Source organism: Mytilus californianus, unplaced genomic scaffold (assembly GCF_021869535.1).
Source record: "Mytilus californianus isolate M0D057914Y unplaced genomic scaffold, xbMytCali1.0.p SCAF_14, whole genome shotgun sequence".
NCBI lineage: Eukaryota > Metazoa > Mollusca > Bivalvia > Mytilida > Mytilidae > Mytilus > Mytilus californianus.
The window spans coordinates 2767018-2784431 of NW_026262626.1; the positions used below are offsets into that span (position 1 = coordinate 2767018).

A 17414-nucleotide genomic window follows, 5' to 3' on the forward strand; every position below is an offset into this window, starting at 1 on the left:
TCAAATGCGTTTTGTTAAAATATACTTTTTCACTTTTTTGGTCTTTTGGAAAATGTTGTTTGTGCTGTATTTAGACCCCTCTAACAAGAAATTTGTTTTACATGCACACGTATAAAAATTGCGGTTTTTATCCAACGCAATCATAGGTTTGAACGTTGTTTTCAATTTAGACTTGTATATATATATATATATATATATATATATATACTTTTAGGAATTTAGTAGACATGTCTTTTAGTGTCAAGCACTTTCAATCCTCTCAAAGGACTTTTCAAAACTGAGGCGTGGTTGTTATATATCTTATTTCATTTCTTTGTTTATTTTAGATTGCCCTACTGACAGACAGAGATTCGGACACATTTTCTCTTTTCACATAGACAATTGACTTATGGAAAAATAGAACAGATTGTGTATTGTAGGATATTGCGAAGTTTTCATTGTCTTCTCGACCAAATATTCGTCAGCAAACGAGTCGAAGTACTGATGAAAGAGATATAAATGGACTGTCAATAATCAGTGTCATTTAGAAAAATAAAATGAACTTCCTATGACACAGACATGTTTTTATTGGCTTTGTTTATCACAATGTCGTTCATTATTTGTATACCAATTAAAAGATCCAACAAGGGCTATTGAAATGATAGAAACCAAGCTATTAAAGGTTTTATATTCCACAGAATAAAACTTATAATTATATAGATTTATGAACAAATTTCGGTGAAACAAATGACATAGTACAATAAAATTATTTAGCTATCAAAAGTCTATTTGTTCTCCTTTGTCCTCAACTCAAACACTGCATGAGATAAATCCATGTAACACAGGATATAAATCTTCTACAAATGTTTGCAACCGGTTTTTGTATCCCTCTTTGATACACTTTGTGTAACTTCATCTGTTGTTTTAATACAGCTTGGTCAGACAACCTTCATGTATTCATCTTTGATACACTTTGTTTAACTTCAAATGTTGTTTTGATACAGCAAATTGTCCAAACAGCACTGAATTTACCACAGCAGGAAATTTCAAATAAAAAAATATGAGAAGACAGTTAAAGTGACAAGGTTATTTGAGAGTGTTGAGTTCAAAAATACGTACATCTCCATCCCACTCTTTATATGCCTGTCAGAAAGTAGTTTGTTGCTGTCTGTCATAATTGTTTGTCGTTTCTTTTTGTTCTTAGCATGAATCAGGCCTATGGTTATATTGTTAAAGGTTTCATATTTTGTCATCTCGAGGCTTTTCATAGCTTAATATAAAGTGTTTATTCATTGTTGCAGGTCTCTTAATGATATTAATGATATGTAAACCCACACATTATAAGTAAAGGATATCTAATTAAACAATATCTGACATAGGAAACCCAGCGTTCATAATAATGATTAACTTCAGATTAACCAATAAAATGATTTAAATAATTCAGCATATAATTCAGTACTATAAAGACACAAATTATCATCATTATTCAATACAGTACAATATTTAGAATTTCAAAATGAATGTTTGCTTTTTGATACTTTTTGCAATAAAAATTACAGTCCTCGCGTTAGAGTTTTCTGGCAATTACTTTTCGGTGGAATATAACCAAAGTATTTCAGGAGACGGATATCTATATGAATCTGTATCTGGTGTAACAATAATCAGCTGTGCAATCAAATGTTCTGTGGAGATTAATTGTTGTGTAGCCAACTTCGAAGCCAATTCTCAAACATGTTATCTTGATATGTCTGGATTTTGTTTATCTGCACCACAACATGAAAACGGTTCGATTACAATTCGCAGAGGTTTGTATTTTGTAATACAAAACATAATTTCTATTGTGTTAAATTTAGTCGATTGATAGACGTATACAACACCTGTATATAAAGTATTCATTGAATCTATACATTCCAATGTGTAGTAATTTGAGTGTACATTTAAGTAGAAGGCGTTATATCTAATTTGTTTATGGTATGTCTAGACCAGGGGACCTTTAGATTTAAAACAACGCGGAAAACAAATGAAGAATCACAAAATAGAAATAAAAAAAATAAATAAATAAATAACACGATGACCGAAGGAAAAGTAGCGAAACAAAAACCCCCATCAGCAAACCACTATACAATAAACTAAAGATTTAGCAATTAACACTTTAACAAAATAGTTAGTGAACTCGGGTGCTAATTAGAACGGATATCTAGTCCATGCTCCAATAGTGACTTCAGTGTTTTCCTTGCAAGTATAAATCTAGTGAGTGATGTATATCCTTACATTTGTATCGAGACGTTTTGATTGTTAATACTGATAGTCGTGCATATGCATTTCTACGGTTTTAGTTTGATCTACTTTTTGGATAACAGTCGTATTAATTCTAATATAATAAACGATTCTATAGGTGATATATGTAGGTATTCATTATATTACTTTAAAAACAATTTCTGCCATATTTGTATAAAACTTAAGAAAGGATATTTGTATTCGACAAAAAATTGCTGTCAAAAGTGATGATCAACACAAATTGTTACCTTGAAATGATCTGATATTACAAACAAACCCTTTATAGTCGTGCTTAGTTTATCTTTTACTAGATATTGGACAATTTTCTTTTTTAAGGCCGCAGGTTTATTGCTAGACATATATTTGTGTCAATTAGTTGGTATTCATTGGCTTATATCCGACAGCTCGTGTCTTTTGTACTTTGTATATCTAGTGTTAGTTATGAGTCTTAATATTTCCTTTGGCAATAGACAATGCAAAAGACATCACATTTTGTTAAATACAAACACATCAACTAATATATTGTTAATCATTACCAGTTGATTTTCGAATGTTTTATAAGAAAATGAAATGATACATCGAATGATTATATTGCTGAATACATTTTATAAATAATCACCACATCTCCTCATTTCTATATTAAAGGAAAAAATATAGTTTTACAATATATATGTAAGAAACTTATGCATGAGTATGGAGATTTGGAATACATTGGACTTTTTAATTATTTTCTTGACACAGATGATTCTTTCGTAGACGACGAAATGTTCGTCTGTCGAACAAAATTATATTTATATTTGAAGAGTGGTTTTTACTTTTACACTTTAATAACCTATAATTGACATGTATTTCCCGGTTTATATACTTTTTCCAAGGTTTCAACTGACTTTTTCTAATTTTGGTTGATACCTTATATAAACGAACAATATGCTTTTTTATAAGTGACAATCTAATGTTATAAATCGCAAAAGATTTCATTTTTACTAATTGCTAAATAAGTCTTAATTTTACTTGAAAATGTGATTTTTATAGTGTTGAAATATTGTAGCACAGGGAGATTGGTTTAACTGGAGTCCATGGAGTAAGTGCTCAAAGACTTGTGGAGGAGGAAAAAGAACCAGGTCACACCAACACTCTAACGATGAGAGTGCCGAAAACGTAACTTCTGTAGAAGTTTGTCATCCCTTTGGTTGCAATGATACTGGTGAGCATTTGCAAAAGACATAACATACCTTCATATATGTCGACAAGAAAAAATGGCCTAATTTCAATAGACAGCTCCCAAACGAATGATATATAACATCAGGTGGGTTTGAAACACATGAAACACATGAACGTCGGAAACCTCAATACGGGGTTGCTAAGTTTAAATGTTTTCGTAAGTGGGAGAAACTAAAAAAGATGAGTAAACAAACATTTACTTATTTCGAATAGCATTTGGTGTCCGAAACACGTTTTGTTATATTCTAGTTCGGTTGCATTGTAAATTACGTTTTGTTTTCTATCTGAATAATGCCAATACCGTGGCAGTAGCTACTGGGTGTTTGTTTGTAACTAATAGTCCACCAGAAACAGTAAAGACCTAGTTATAAAAAAAGAATATGATGGCTGTCTCAATCATCGATAGCAAATGACAATAATTATGAAACCGAAATAAGAATAACCACATTCATTATTTGCGAACCAGTTATTTGTGATTATAAGTTTTCTTGTATTCGGATTTAATTAGGTTTGAAAAATTACTGATTATGACAAAAAAGAGGCAAAACATACACATTCTATAATAAAAAAGTAGAGAGCCGACAAAAACAGATAACGTTATATAGCAATATACAGTTAGGAAAAAAAAAAATACCCTCATTAATTTTACCCCCCCCCCCCCTTTCCTTGCTTTCTTACAAATTAAGTTTACTGCTTTGGTATTGTGAAATGGTTAATGATAATCTTTTTTGGTGTATCCATGGCAGTTACCTGCATGTATTTGCTATGAAATATTGCAAAAAAGGGGTAAAGATGTCACATATTTTCAAAAAAATTGACCAAAAGTAGAAGTTCAATCCCTTGGAGTGATACTAGTACCTTTATTGAAACTGTTCACCTATGAAAAAATGTTTGTAAACATTACAATAATGTTTAGACTTATGGCCGGTCTGGCTATATCAAACATGTAACAAATAATCTTGATGTTCTTATAATAGATATAAGAAGATGTTGTATGAGTGCCAATGAGACAACACTCCATCCAAGTCAAAATTTGTAAGAGTAAACCATTATAGGCCAAAGTACGGTCTTCAACACGGAGACTTGGCTCACACCGCAAAGCAAGATATAAAAGGCCCCACAAATGACTTTTGTAAAACCATTCAAACAGGAAAACCAACGGTCTAATCTTTATAAAAAACGAGACACGAGAAACACTTATGAACTACATCAACAAACGACAACCACTGAACATCAGGTTCCTGACTTAGGACAAACAAATGCAGCGGGTTTACACGTTTTAATAGGCACCAACATTCACGTACCCTACCTGAAACAATAGTGTAACATCACAACATAGAAAGACACGCTATAAAATATCAATTGAAATGGCTTAACCCAATCAAAAGACATATCAACAAACAAGTGAACATACACTGAACGAATACATTTGATCTATGACACAATGTAAATACCAAAGAAATAAAACAAAGGGGTAAGATGTAACACAATATCAGAAAGAAAACCATAACCATGGACAAAATGCCGCCAAATATAATAACGTTCACAGGTAAATAAAAATAATTTTGTTGTAAGGTATACATGGAATACGGAAATAATTTTTACAAAATCCTAGTACGAGAACAAAAGTGAAAATTTGTCGTCATACTAAACACTTATCAAAGGTGGCATATATAAAAATAGTGAGACTAGATATAGCTTTGAATAACTAAACATTAAATAACAAAAATACATTACAAATTGTATCAACAGGTCAAATAAACACAAAAGTACGATTTGAGAGTATTCGCAGTTACTGAAAGCAAGCTAAAAGCCAAAAACAATTAATTATAAAAAAAACATGCATCAGAGACTAAAATGAACTAAAACACATCCCAGAGATTTAGTGTTTTAAAGTCATGTACAGTCAAAGAAGATGATTTGTGCAATGCCAAAATAAAAGAATCGACAGGCAGTAGGATAGTTAACCTGTTATAAATATGTATAATGTAATATAAATAGAGTAATCTCTATATAGAAAATTAACGTGGATGTGTATTTATACATTTCAAAAAGACAATTGAAAAGAATATACATTTTTTTATGTTTTAATTTGCTGATGACAAAATCGATATTTGTACCAATGTAAATTATATTCAAAGATCTAATTACAACATTGGTTAGATAACCTTTACTAATAAGTTTGTTTAAAGGTTCGATGAGTTTAGATTTATCACAAAGTGATTTCCGTGCTTTTAGTACAATATTACCGTAAAAATTAGGATGTGAAATACCGTTTTTAATAAGTTTTCTACAGGTACAGCCAAATTTACTAATCAAATTTTTGTATCTTTGAAATAAATTAGTAAAAGCTTTTAGCAATTTATGGGAACGAAATCCCTTACCTAATAATCTACCAGTGATGCATTGATTACGTTCGTTAAACAATTATGACATCATTACACACCCGGGCATAACGAACGAGATTGGATATATAAACATCGTATGATGGAGCCAAAGGAACATCGCCGTCCTAAAAGGGAAAATGAAAAATAGGGAATGAAAAATCGTCTTTTGATCGTAAATGTTAGTATGGAGTTTCCCTTTCAAAATTGAAATGTCTAATAGATATAAGAAGATGTGGTATGAGTGCCAATGAACCAACTCTCCATGCAAGTCACAATATATGAAAGTAAACCATTATAGGTCAAAGTACGGTCTTCAACACGGAGCCTTGGCTAACACCGCAAAGCAAGATATAAAGGGCCCAAAAAATGACTAGTGTAAAACCATTCAAACGGGAAAACCAACGGTCTGATCTATATAAAAAACGAGAAACGAGAAACAGTTATGAACCACATCAACAAACGACAACTACTGAACATCAGATTCCTGACTTAGGACAAGTGCAAACAATTGCAGCGGGTTTAAACGTTTTAATGGTACCAAACCTTCACCCTTATCTGAAACAATAGTGTAACATCACAACACAGAAAGACACACTATAAAATATCAATTGAAATGGCTTAACTCAATCAAAAAACATACATCTAGAAAAGGACAACTACTGCTGTTTATGTTAGATTTATTTAAAGTAAGTTCTTTTGGGTAAGTTTCGGTTGTATATATAGATAATTCTGGATTATTCAACGAAAAAAAATCATCAAGATAACGGTAGGTATTGTTGAATGTATCAACTAAATGTAAGTTTGGTCATAATACAGGAATAAATTTGCTATATAAGGGGCGCAGTTAGTGCACATGGGAATTACTTCTACCTGTCGATTCATATAAACCCACTTTGAAGGCTAAATTAGTCACCAGCTGTCTAAAAATGAATTTTATTGCAAAATAACTTTCATATTTGAAAAATCCACCGGGGCCAAAATGCGAAACTACAACCTAACTATTTATTGCTAGCTTATGCACAACAAAAACAAAAACAAACGACAAAAAAATGTGCAACACGAATTCCAACAAAACCAGGGCTGATTTTAGGAGAGATAGACAGATTATGATTTAGAAGTTGCATCCATCGTGATGCTGATGATAAGTATAAATTCGGTTATAATTAGCACTTAGTGATGTCCGAATTCAAGAAAAGACGGAATTGTGGAAACGAAAATTAATTGCCAACCCTTTTAAATGGATGAATTTAACTTTATTGATAGGAACCTTTGAATCAATAGCTAACGTGTTGGAAAACTTACTCGATCAGGAGAAACATGGTAGGAATCGAACGCGCTGTAATCTAAATATCTTTTAGATATATATTTTTTTTGAAAATTCATATATATATATACTCCCCATGCAAGCACTACTTGAATGTTGTTCCAGTGAAATTGAAGTTTTTGATTGGAAAGCTGATATCATCTCTTTCGTCTTAAATTATGCTTTTAATCGCCAATACACTCATTTTCTAGATGTTAGTACAATTATGAAGCACACTGTTTCTGATGTATCAAATTCAATAGCGCAGATGCGTTCAAATTGGTTACCAAACTAATTAAGTTAGTGGACTTCATCGATATAGCGTGACGTTAAATTAAATGATAACGCTAGGCACTTTTCAGTTTTCATCAGAAATACTTGTATGAAGTCTCAATCTAAATAAAGAAACGAGTCAGTATGAAGAGTACACAGTTTGTTTCCATAAGAATGCCGATTGCTTGTTGATAAACACTTTCTTCAAGAAATAAAATAAATCTGTTATACAATTATTCCAAAATATTTATAAATCTTTATGAAATATATAAATCGTTTATGTAAAACAAATTCATAATGATATATTTAATAAATACATTTTCCAAAATTTTCATTTCACATTTGTTGACACCATTTATATAGACTAAAAACGGCATTACAGAATTTGTTTATAAGTTTTTCAAAACTGTTATTCCTTAATTAAATCAATTTTTACTAAATGAAAAAATTCGCTTGTGTCTCCAATTTTTGACATTTTTCCTAATTATGTCTGTTTGATTTGCTTGCACATTGTTGTCAATATAATTGAATGCTATTTGACCGTCATACAAATGAGAGGTTTAGCTACATATAAAACCAGGTTTAACCCACCGCAGGAAATCCCTGTACCAAGTCAGGAATATGACAGTTGTTTTCCAATCGTTTGATGTTTTTGAACTTTTGATTTTGCCATGTGATAATGGACTTTCCGTTTTGAATTTTCCATGGAGTTCGGTATTTTTGTTAATTTACCTTTTTGTATATTAAAGAACTAAATAATTTACAAAGGAATAATTCTTCCCTAATGGCATAATACATGAGATAACCATTACCATTCATTAATTCAAACAATTAATATTTTCACTTTAATAATAAAAAAACATCCTCCATGTTTCCAGCTCTCAACTGCAATGACTGGAAAACAAAGGGTATGTTGGATAGTCAAACTGCATTAGTTGAACCAATTGCATCTAACGGTATTCAACTGCAAGCAGTAGAGATTTATTGCGATATGGAAATGGAAAATGGAGTAGGAGTAACAGTAATAGGTATGTCTTCGATAAAATTAATGTAAATGACTCAAAGAACATAAAGTCTCACATAAGAATCAGTATGTTCTCTTTTTAAGGTTTTACCTTTTGCATTGATATTTCATAAATACCACAATGTCGACATTTTCTAAAATCTAAGTAAAAGAAGCTTTCTTGTATAAGGCCATGGTTTTATTAAAAAGTTCATTTGATTTGTACTGATTTATATTTTTGTCTAGGAAACTATCATTTATTTGGTAATTGGCTTTCAACTAAGTTTCAGGAACTGCAGTACTATGTGTTTTTATCTATATATAAGTGTTTGTTTTTTTGCTTCAGGGCCAATCTGATGAGTCGGACATTTTCTTACTGATTTTATGCAGTGTTCCTATTGTGTTTTGTTACAGCACCGTCCAAGGTTTTGAGCGTTTAGAGCGTTCAAAACATGTTAAACCCAGCCACGTCTTATTTGTGCATGTCGCAAGTCAGCAGCCTATATTTCGGAAGTTGTTGATGGCTATTTTCTGTTAAATTTATTTTTAGTTTATTGTTTTAGATCAAATTATGCTGTTTGTTTTTCTCCTTTGAAATGTGTCAGATTTTTGTTTGTTTTATACTATAAAGTTTTTCATTCATCTTTGAAAACCGTACGGTGACCTATAGTTAATTTTGGTGGACAATCTTTTGGCAAATGACATCACATCTACTTATCCTTAGATCTCTTTTGACATATTAATATAAAGTTTGAACTGCAAGTAAATTATTGTATGATTTCTTTATATCTTTGATATTATTTTCTGCATATCTTCATTTTAGTTCAAACAAATCTTTGTTATTTACAGAGGAAATTCAAAAATTGAAAGGTGTTCAAAGTTTCTCTGAATTATTTTTATTTTAGTATATTTTCTAACCTCAAAAGTAATATATAAAAATTAAGAGATATGGTATGATTACACATAAGACAACTATCTACCAGAGTTTAGATAAGTGGATTCTGTATAAGGAATTATAGGCCACCATACGACCTTCAACAATGAGAAAAGTCCATGTAATATAGTTGGCTCTCTCTATAGTAAAAAAAAACCCAAAGGATATAGGGTAAATCCAGCAAAACAAAAACTAACAAAAAGCTAAGGAACACCGCTATGTTTATTTTTATGATGAAAACTTTTCCATAGACTCGGATCGTTTGACTTATAGTGGCTAGAAACTCTATAATATAATGACCATACTGCTTCTACTATTAATAGTATTAATAATTATAATAATGAAAATTATATAAAAAAAATAAAACATTGTGTTTAAAGCAGGTACATAAGATTTTCTTGGTAAAATAGGTCAGAACAATTGAGGTAATAGAAAGAAACTAAAGTGTGTTCTATACGAAACCATTTGAACGCTCTTATAATTTCGTTTACTGTAAACGGAAATATTTGCGACAGTTTTATTTTCGCTATTTTTGCGGTAAGAGTGGAAAAGCGAAAATAAAACCTCCTCGAATATTTCAAGGAAAACTGATTGAGAGAATAAAGTCCGTTTATCAACGTATATCAATAGGATTATATGCAGGCAGCAGTTTTTTTTTCAGACGACAGATCTATATCAATAATTAAAACTTTATTTCTAAATGAAATCAGGTGTTAAAAACCAAAAAAAAAAAAAAACCTAGACAGTCGAATTAAAATGAAATCTATTTTAAGCAAGCGAAAATTATTGATATTTTGATACAAAGAACACTTTTGATAGTTAGGTAAATGACACCTTCAATCATTTTTGAAATGATTAACACATTTTGTCTGCTACACTAATTAATATGATCAAAATCATGATTAATTTGCTGTTATTCTCGCAGCATCTAATTTGCTATTACCAAAGCTAATTGTTTATGTTTATTGTGTATTTGTTTTTACAAATAATCAAAAATGTGTCAGTTTAATTATTATAATACTTGATATAAGTCAATTAACAATTAACTTGAAATCTAAATGTTTATTATAATGAATCGACGAAAGTAAGTCACCTTGAATAGACAAAGGTTTTTTGATCAATTTGTATAAAAGTTGGTTTACGATATATGTGCAATTGTGCCGTTTCAAAATCAATTACTTAATTTTGTACAGGTCTCCTACAAACATCGAATTCTTAACGTCGAGAATTAAGATTTAGTTGACAAATCGCGAAATAAAGACAGCACGAAAATTTCCCGGTTTACAGTATTCTATTATTTTCATTATTTTATTCCTCAATGATTCATTTCATTTAATTAGGAAAACTTGTGTGTCTATTTTTTTTATTTTATGCAAATTATACACCATCATACAAGATAACCGAAACCTTTATGTTTTAAAATGATAATGACTTTTGTCATTATTAATAACACCATCATACAAGATAACTGAAACCTTTATGTTTTAAAATGATAATGACTTTTGCCAATATTAATGATATAGCAAATGTATATTTTCACAACTATCTCGTACTGAGAGTTGAACATTTAAGTGAAACATAATCTTGGTAAAAAATTGTTAATGTTTCCAGATCATGATGGAGAGCGAGATGTAACAGTACATGGCTTTGAGGGATATGGATCCTACAGTTTTATCATTTCATATGATATTCCTTTCGAGCACATTGTTGCAATAATAGATTCATCTCAGTTTTGTCGACAATTTGTACGCTGGAAATGTAAAGGTGCTCTAATGTACGATAATATTACTCAAGAGTGGAGTACGTACTGGACAAATCGAAGCACAGCTTACTTAGCAACAAATGAATACAAACCACCTTCTGGATTTTTTCACGGACCTGAAGAAAGAATAATTTGTGACTGTGGAATTAATGACACCTGTCAGCGAAGCGACGTGATCTGCAATTGCGATATCAATGATTACATTTGGCGATCTGATGAAGGATACGTTACAAATAAGGATGCTTTGCCAATAGTCGCTTTCTTTGCAGGGGACACAGGTAAGTTAACAATTGTATTTAATCACCATAGGCAATAACTAAATTTTCATAAATGACATATCGTGTTTATCACGGCAATCTAAATTTCTCTGATTAGAGAATAGCATCAAAAATGGTTAAAGATAATATCATCGTTTATATCAACGTCCGTTCCAAAAATGATACATAATGTGTGTATTATTTATTGCGATACCAAAATTACAATGTTAAAACTGATCACTTAGAGGAACTACTAATAAGGGTATGTCACATGGCGATTAGCGAGAATGAATCAGCAGATAAATCAACTGAATATACTTTTGATACCGGATATTAATCGTAAACCAACTAACTTTCACGTCTTTCGAGAAAAGGAAAAAATCTATAATAATTTAAGTTGTCGCGAATATGTTTAAATTTAAACTTCCTAAATATTGGTACACTAAGAGCTTTAAAAAGGTTGGCTACAAAGAGCTAAACTCGATATATATGTAAAATATAGGTAGAAATTGGTTTACAGCATATATTATGTATTGGTAAAAAACAAAACGCCTGGTTAAAACCACTTGCCCTGAAAGACAATAAAGATAATATATATGATGTTTTTTCATCTAATTGTACAACTCATGACCATTCATTTTGATATTCCTTCCTACCGACCAGTACCATAAAGTCCATTTCAACAACTTCTTCACATAATGTTTTTGGTACTTGCTATCTGCTTACACAATAATCTGAAACACACAAATATATATATATATATATATATATATATATATATATATATATATACATTTGCAGATGTAACATTGTTGTGCTGACATTTAGAGTAATTATGAATATAATATGTGTTTTCAGCCGTGTATCACATTCACTGGTGATCCAATGAATGGATCTGTCGTAGAGTTGTCACTTGTTTAAATGTACTTATTAAATGATTATTTCTGTGACTACATCTTACGTTCCTTTACGACAGATGATTCAACTAATCTTCAATCAATTCCATCTTCATGCCTAATATATCATATACTGTGTTACAACTCTAGATTCTACTGACGAGGAAAGGTAACACTAGGCCACCGAAAGCTGAATTTGTAGATCAGTCTAGGTGGCCGAGTGGTTTAGAGTGCTAGACACAGTGCAGGCGGTGTTGTCTCGATGTCCCAATAGCATGAGCTCGAATGCCGGTGAGGGAAGAACAACTTTGCAGATTTAACATTGTTGTCCTGATATTTAGAGTAGTTATATATATACACATATATATATATATATATATATATATATCTGTGACTGCGTCCTACATTAATTTGTAAGATCCTCTACGATGGATAATTCAGCTGATCTGTAATATTCTATCTTTATGCCTTATATATCATGTACTATGTTACGACGCTAGATAAAAACTGACGAGGAAAAGCAACACCCGGCCACCGAAAGCTTGATTTTTGTCGAGCCTAGGTGGTCGAGTGGACATAGTGCAAGGCGATTTGATGCCACGATATCTCAGTAGCATGAGTTTGAATCCCGGCCAGGGAAGAACAAAAAATTTGCTTCCGCAACTTTACAAATCTAACATTGTTGGGCTCTTATTTAGACTAATTATATATATAAATATGTAGGACTCTAAAGTGCGATGGTACTCTAAAGTGCGATGGTCACGCTAAAGTGCGATGGTCTACGCTAAAGTGCGATGGTTTCAGACGCTAAAGTGCGATGGTTGTTTGTTTTTTTAAGTGCGATCAGATGACACGCTAAAATGCGATGGTATACATGACACGCTAAAGAGCGTTGGTTTAACACGCTTTTAAAAGTGCGATGGTGTAACGAGAATGGGGTTCAGGCAATGGTTTATGTTTTTTGCTGTGTTCATATTAGTTTTTCGTCTATTGTATTGTTTATAAATCATGCTGTTGTCTTTCTCTTTTGAATTGTTTTACATTAGTCGTTTCGTGGTCCAATATAGCTTCTATGCGATGTAAGCCAAGCCTCCACGTTGAAGTTCATAATCTTGCTAAGAGCATATGGTCTTTGGTGGATAGCTGTTTCGTTGACAATTACACCACAACTTCTTATTTGTTTTTTGTTTATTGTTTTCTATCTCTTTCACAGACATGACGAACCATATTGTAAAAAATTGTTTTATAAAATATTTCAATTAGAAAATTAAAAAGTAGCTTTTATTTCACGCAAGTAAATAACATGGGATTAAAAACATAGAAGGAGTTTCTAAATCAAATTTGGACGAATTAAATACTTTGACACTTGGTGTATTTTGCCGTTTTCGCTCTCTTTTACGGTATACACCTTCCAATTACTAGCGTCAGTTTCTAAATTTATGAGAAGTATTCTTTTCCAGTATCCTGTCAGAAACCCGTGTGTCCCCGCCGACACAGCGCGATCAAAGGTTTGCATTTCTGTTACTGTCGATGAATTTTTGGGAAATAACTCCTCCGCATACAAACTTTTCTAGCACCAACCAAAATTGGAATCATTTGTTTTCGTGTCTAGTAAAAAAAACTTCATCTGCACAAACATTCTCGTTTACCCATGTCCATTTTTGTTTGTACAAAAGGCGTGTAGCGTCATAATGCTATTCATGGTTGCAAACGTCCGTACTTTCGCGAACAAACGCATTTTCGCGGAAAAACGCACTTTAGCGTATCGCAGATTCGGACTTTAGCGTGTTCCGTCGCACTTTAGCGTGACCATCGCGTTTTAACGTCCCAATCGCACTTTAGAGTCCTACAGATATATATACAAGTCTAAATTGAAAACAACGTTAAACCTATGATTGCGTTGGATACAAAACAGCAATTTTTATACGTGTGCACGCAAAACAATTTTCTTGGTAGAGGGGTCAAGATACAGCACAAACAACATTTTCCAAAAGACCAAAAAAATGAAAAAGTATATTTTAACAAAACGCATTTGACTAGCAGGTCGAACAACGGATGCTCTTAAACCCTGACTGCCATTTGCGATTGTCAAATAAACGGATCACCAGATGTAACAAAATGGATCTTATAATTAATTTAATACCAAACAGAAAACAATAAACTTGCGGAAAAGATAGTATACCGCAAACAAAAGGTGCAAAAATTAGTACACCATATCCGGATTACGACAATTAATGTCTCTTCAGTGATGTTAGGAATCGAAACGGTATCTGGAAAGCCGTACAAATTACCTCAATTTAGGATAGACTCTTGAATATATATATATATATACAAGTACGTCTAAACAAGTGAAGCTATAGGACAGATCCATTCATTGGATCACCAGTGAAAGTGATACACGGCTGAAAACACATATTATATTAATATTATATTCTAGCGCTCAATACCACTCGTCCACCTAGACTGAACTAAACATTCAGCTTTTGGTGGCCTAGTGTTACCTTACCTCGTCAGTAGAATCTAGAATTGTATATATATATATATATATTGTATATATAAGTCATAATTGAAAACAACGTCCAAACCTATATATATATATATATATTCGTTTGGGCTTGTGTTATATTTTCCCTCCGGTTTATATAATCCGTTCATCCTATTTTGACTCTTTAAAATTCAAGAGTCTATCCTATATTGAGGTAAATTAAATGGCCTTCCAAATACTTTTCGATCCCTAACATCACTGAAGAGACATTAATTGTCGAAATCCGGATATGGTGTAAAAAATTTAGCAACTCATGTTGTGGTTAACCATCTTTGCTGCAAGTTTATTGTTTTCTACTTGGTATTAAATTAATATAGAGATCCATTTTGTTACACTTTGTGATCAATTTATTTGGCAGTCGCCAATGGCAGTCAGCAGGGTTTAAGAACATCAGTTATTCGACCTGCTTGTCAAATGCGTTTTGTTAAAATATATTTTTTCACTCTTTTGGTCTTTTGGAAAATGTTGTTTGTGCTGTATTTAGACCCTTCTACAACGAAATTTTTTACATGCACACGTATAAAAATTGCGGTTTTTATCCAACGCAATCATAGGTTTGAACGTTGTTTTCAATTTTGCCGTGTTTATTTTTATTTCGTTTGGGCTTGTATTATATTTTCCCTCCGGTTTATATAATCCGTTCATCCTATTTTGACTCTTTAAAATTCAAGAGTCCATCCTATATTGAGATAAATTAAATGGCCTTCCAAATACTTTTCGATCCCTAACATCACTGAAGAGACATTAATTGTCGAAATCCGGATAGGGTGTAAAAAATTTAGCACCTCATGTTGTGGTTTAACATCTTTGCTGCAAGTTTATTGTTTTCTACTTGGTATTAAATTAATATAGGGATCCATTTTGTTACACCTTGTGATCAATTTATTTGGCAATCGTCAATGGCAGTCAGCAGGGTTAAAGAACATCAGTTGTTCGACCTGCTAGTCAAATGCGTTTTGTTAAAATATATTTTTTCACTCTTTTGATCTTTTGGAAAATGTTGTTTGTGCTGTATTTAGACCCTTTTACAACGAAATTTGTTACATGCACACGTATAAAAATTGTATATAACTTATATATATATACAAGTCTAAATTGAAAACAACGTTCAAACCTATTATTGCGTTGGATAAAAACCGCAATTTTTATACGTGTGCATGTAAAACAAATTTTTTGATAGAGGGGTCTAAAAACAGCACAAACAACATTTTCCAAAAGACCAAAAAATTGAGCAAGTATATTTTAACAAAACGCATTTGACTATATATATATATATATATATATATATAAAGTGCCTAGAGAATCAACCTAACAAAGTAAGAGTAGATCTGATTCTTTACTGCCTCTCCGACAGGGGTTGGAACCTGTATTGTAAGATACTGAAATATTGATATACTGAAATATTGATATACTGAAATATTGATGATTATTGGAGATGTAAAGTATACGTTGAATTAAACAGTAACAATATACCACAAACATATGAACAGTATCTACTGGTAAAAATACGTATTTTTAGCAATAGACAGAGGGCCTATACAGTTTCTATATACTTTCGCTATAATCAATAATAACGACACTATATGAGTTTTTTGTTTTGATTTTCAGGAGATATCTATGAAGAAGGAAAACATTTCATAGGCCCAATTGAGTGTTATGGGATTGCCTAGTCTTTTATTTTGAGCAGTCCGGAGCTGTTATACAATCCTCGGCAACTTTTCAACAATTGTTCATGTTCCATTTCAGAAAGACAATGATAAATCTTTATTATAATATATTTGATGACACTGTCGCCTTTTTATATATATGTTTATTTTAAATGTATATGCTAACACGATCGTTTTATACTAGATAGAGATGCAACTGAATCAGTTCTGAAAAGACAAAGGAAATATAATTGTCCAACATTTAAAATCGCTGCACCTCTTACGGGCATTCATTTTATCATTGTAGATTTGATGTATTTATTAAAACTATCTTAAGCGGAGCCTTGGTGAGCAAAGGGTCTTAGTAATTCATCTACAGAAATCATAAATAAGCCTATCAATAATGAGGTTGTGATTTCAAACCACGCACGTGGTGGGTGCGTTCGATTCTGATCTTAATAGACTAGGATTGCCAATTTTCCTGCCGAATGTCGATGTTTCTCACAGGGCACTCCGTCTTCCTCCACGAAATAAAATCGTGCCTTTACGATTAACTCAAGAGTGTTGAAAGTTGCGTTTAACACCAACATTGATTGATTGATTGTTGGTGTTTAGTTTAAATATATTCCATTTGTCATTTTTGAACAATTAAATATGTTTAAACTAAACACCAACAATCAATCAATCAATATATTTAAAACTTTCAACTGACCAACGTCACCACAATATTAAATATTCTACTTAACTGATTATATGGATAAATGCAATGACATATGGTAAACAAACGAAAACATACAAACTGACAAATGATAAACTGCGGAGAGCAATGCATAGGATGGATCATAAGAAAATGAACAAACATTTAAAGAAACCAATATTTAATTGACCATGCAGTTTTTATGTATTTACACAAATTTATTTAAAGTGACTA

General features: G+C 31.7%; 1 protein-coding gene across 1 annotated transcript; it reads left to right on the forward strand.

Moving 5' to 3' along the window:
* The first annotated feature begins 8331 nt into the window (after positions 1–8331).
* Positions 8332–16765, forward strand: LOC127724035 (contactin-associated protein like 5-1-like). The gene is made up of 3 exons (XM_052230801.1): positions 8332–8468; positions 10989–11417; positions 16446–16765. Exons 1-3 carry the CDS (start codon positions 8351–8353, stop codon positions 16505–16507), a joined length of 609 nt encoding a protein of 202 aa, XP_052086761.1. The 5' UTR covers positions 8332–8350; the 3' UTR covers positions 16508–16765.
* The last annotated feature ends 649 nt before the right edge of the window (positions 16766–17414 follow it).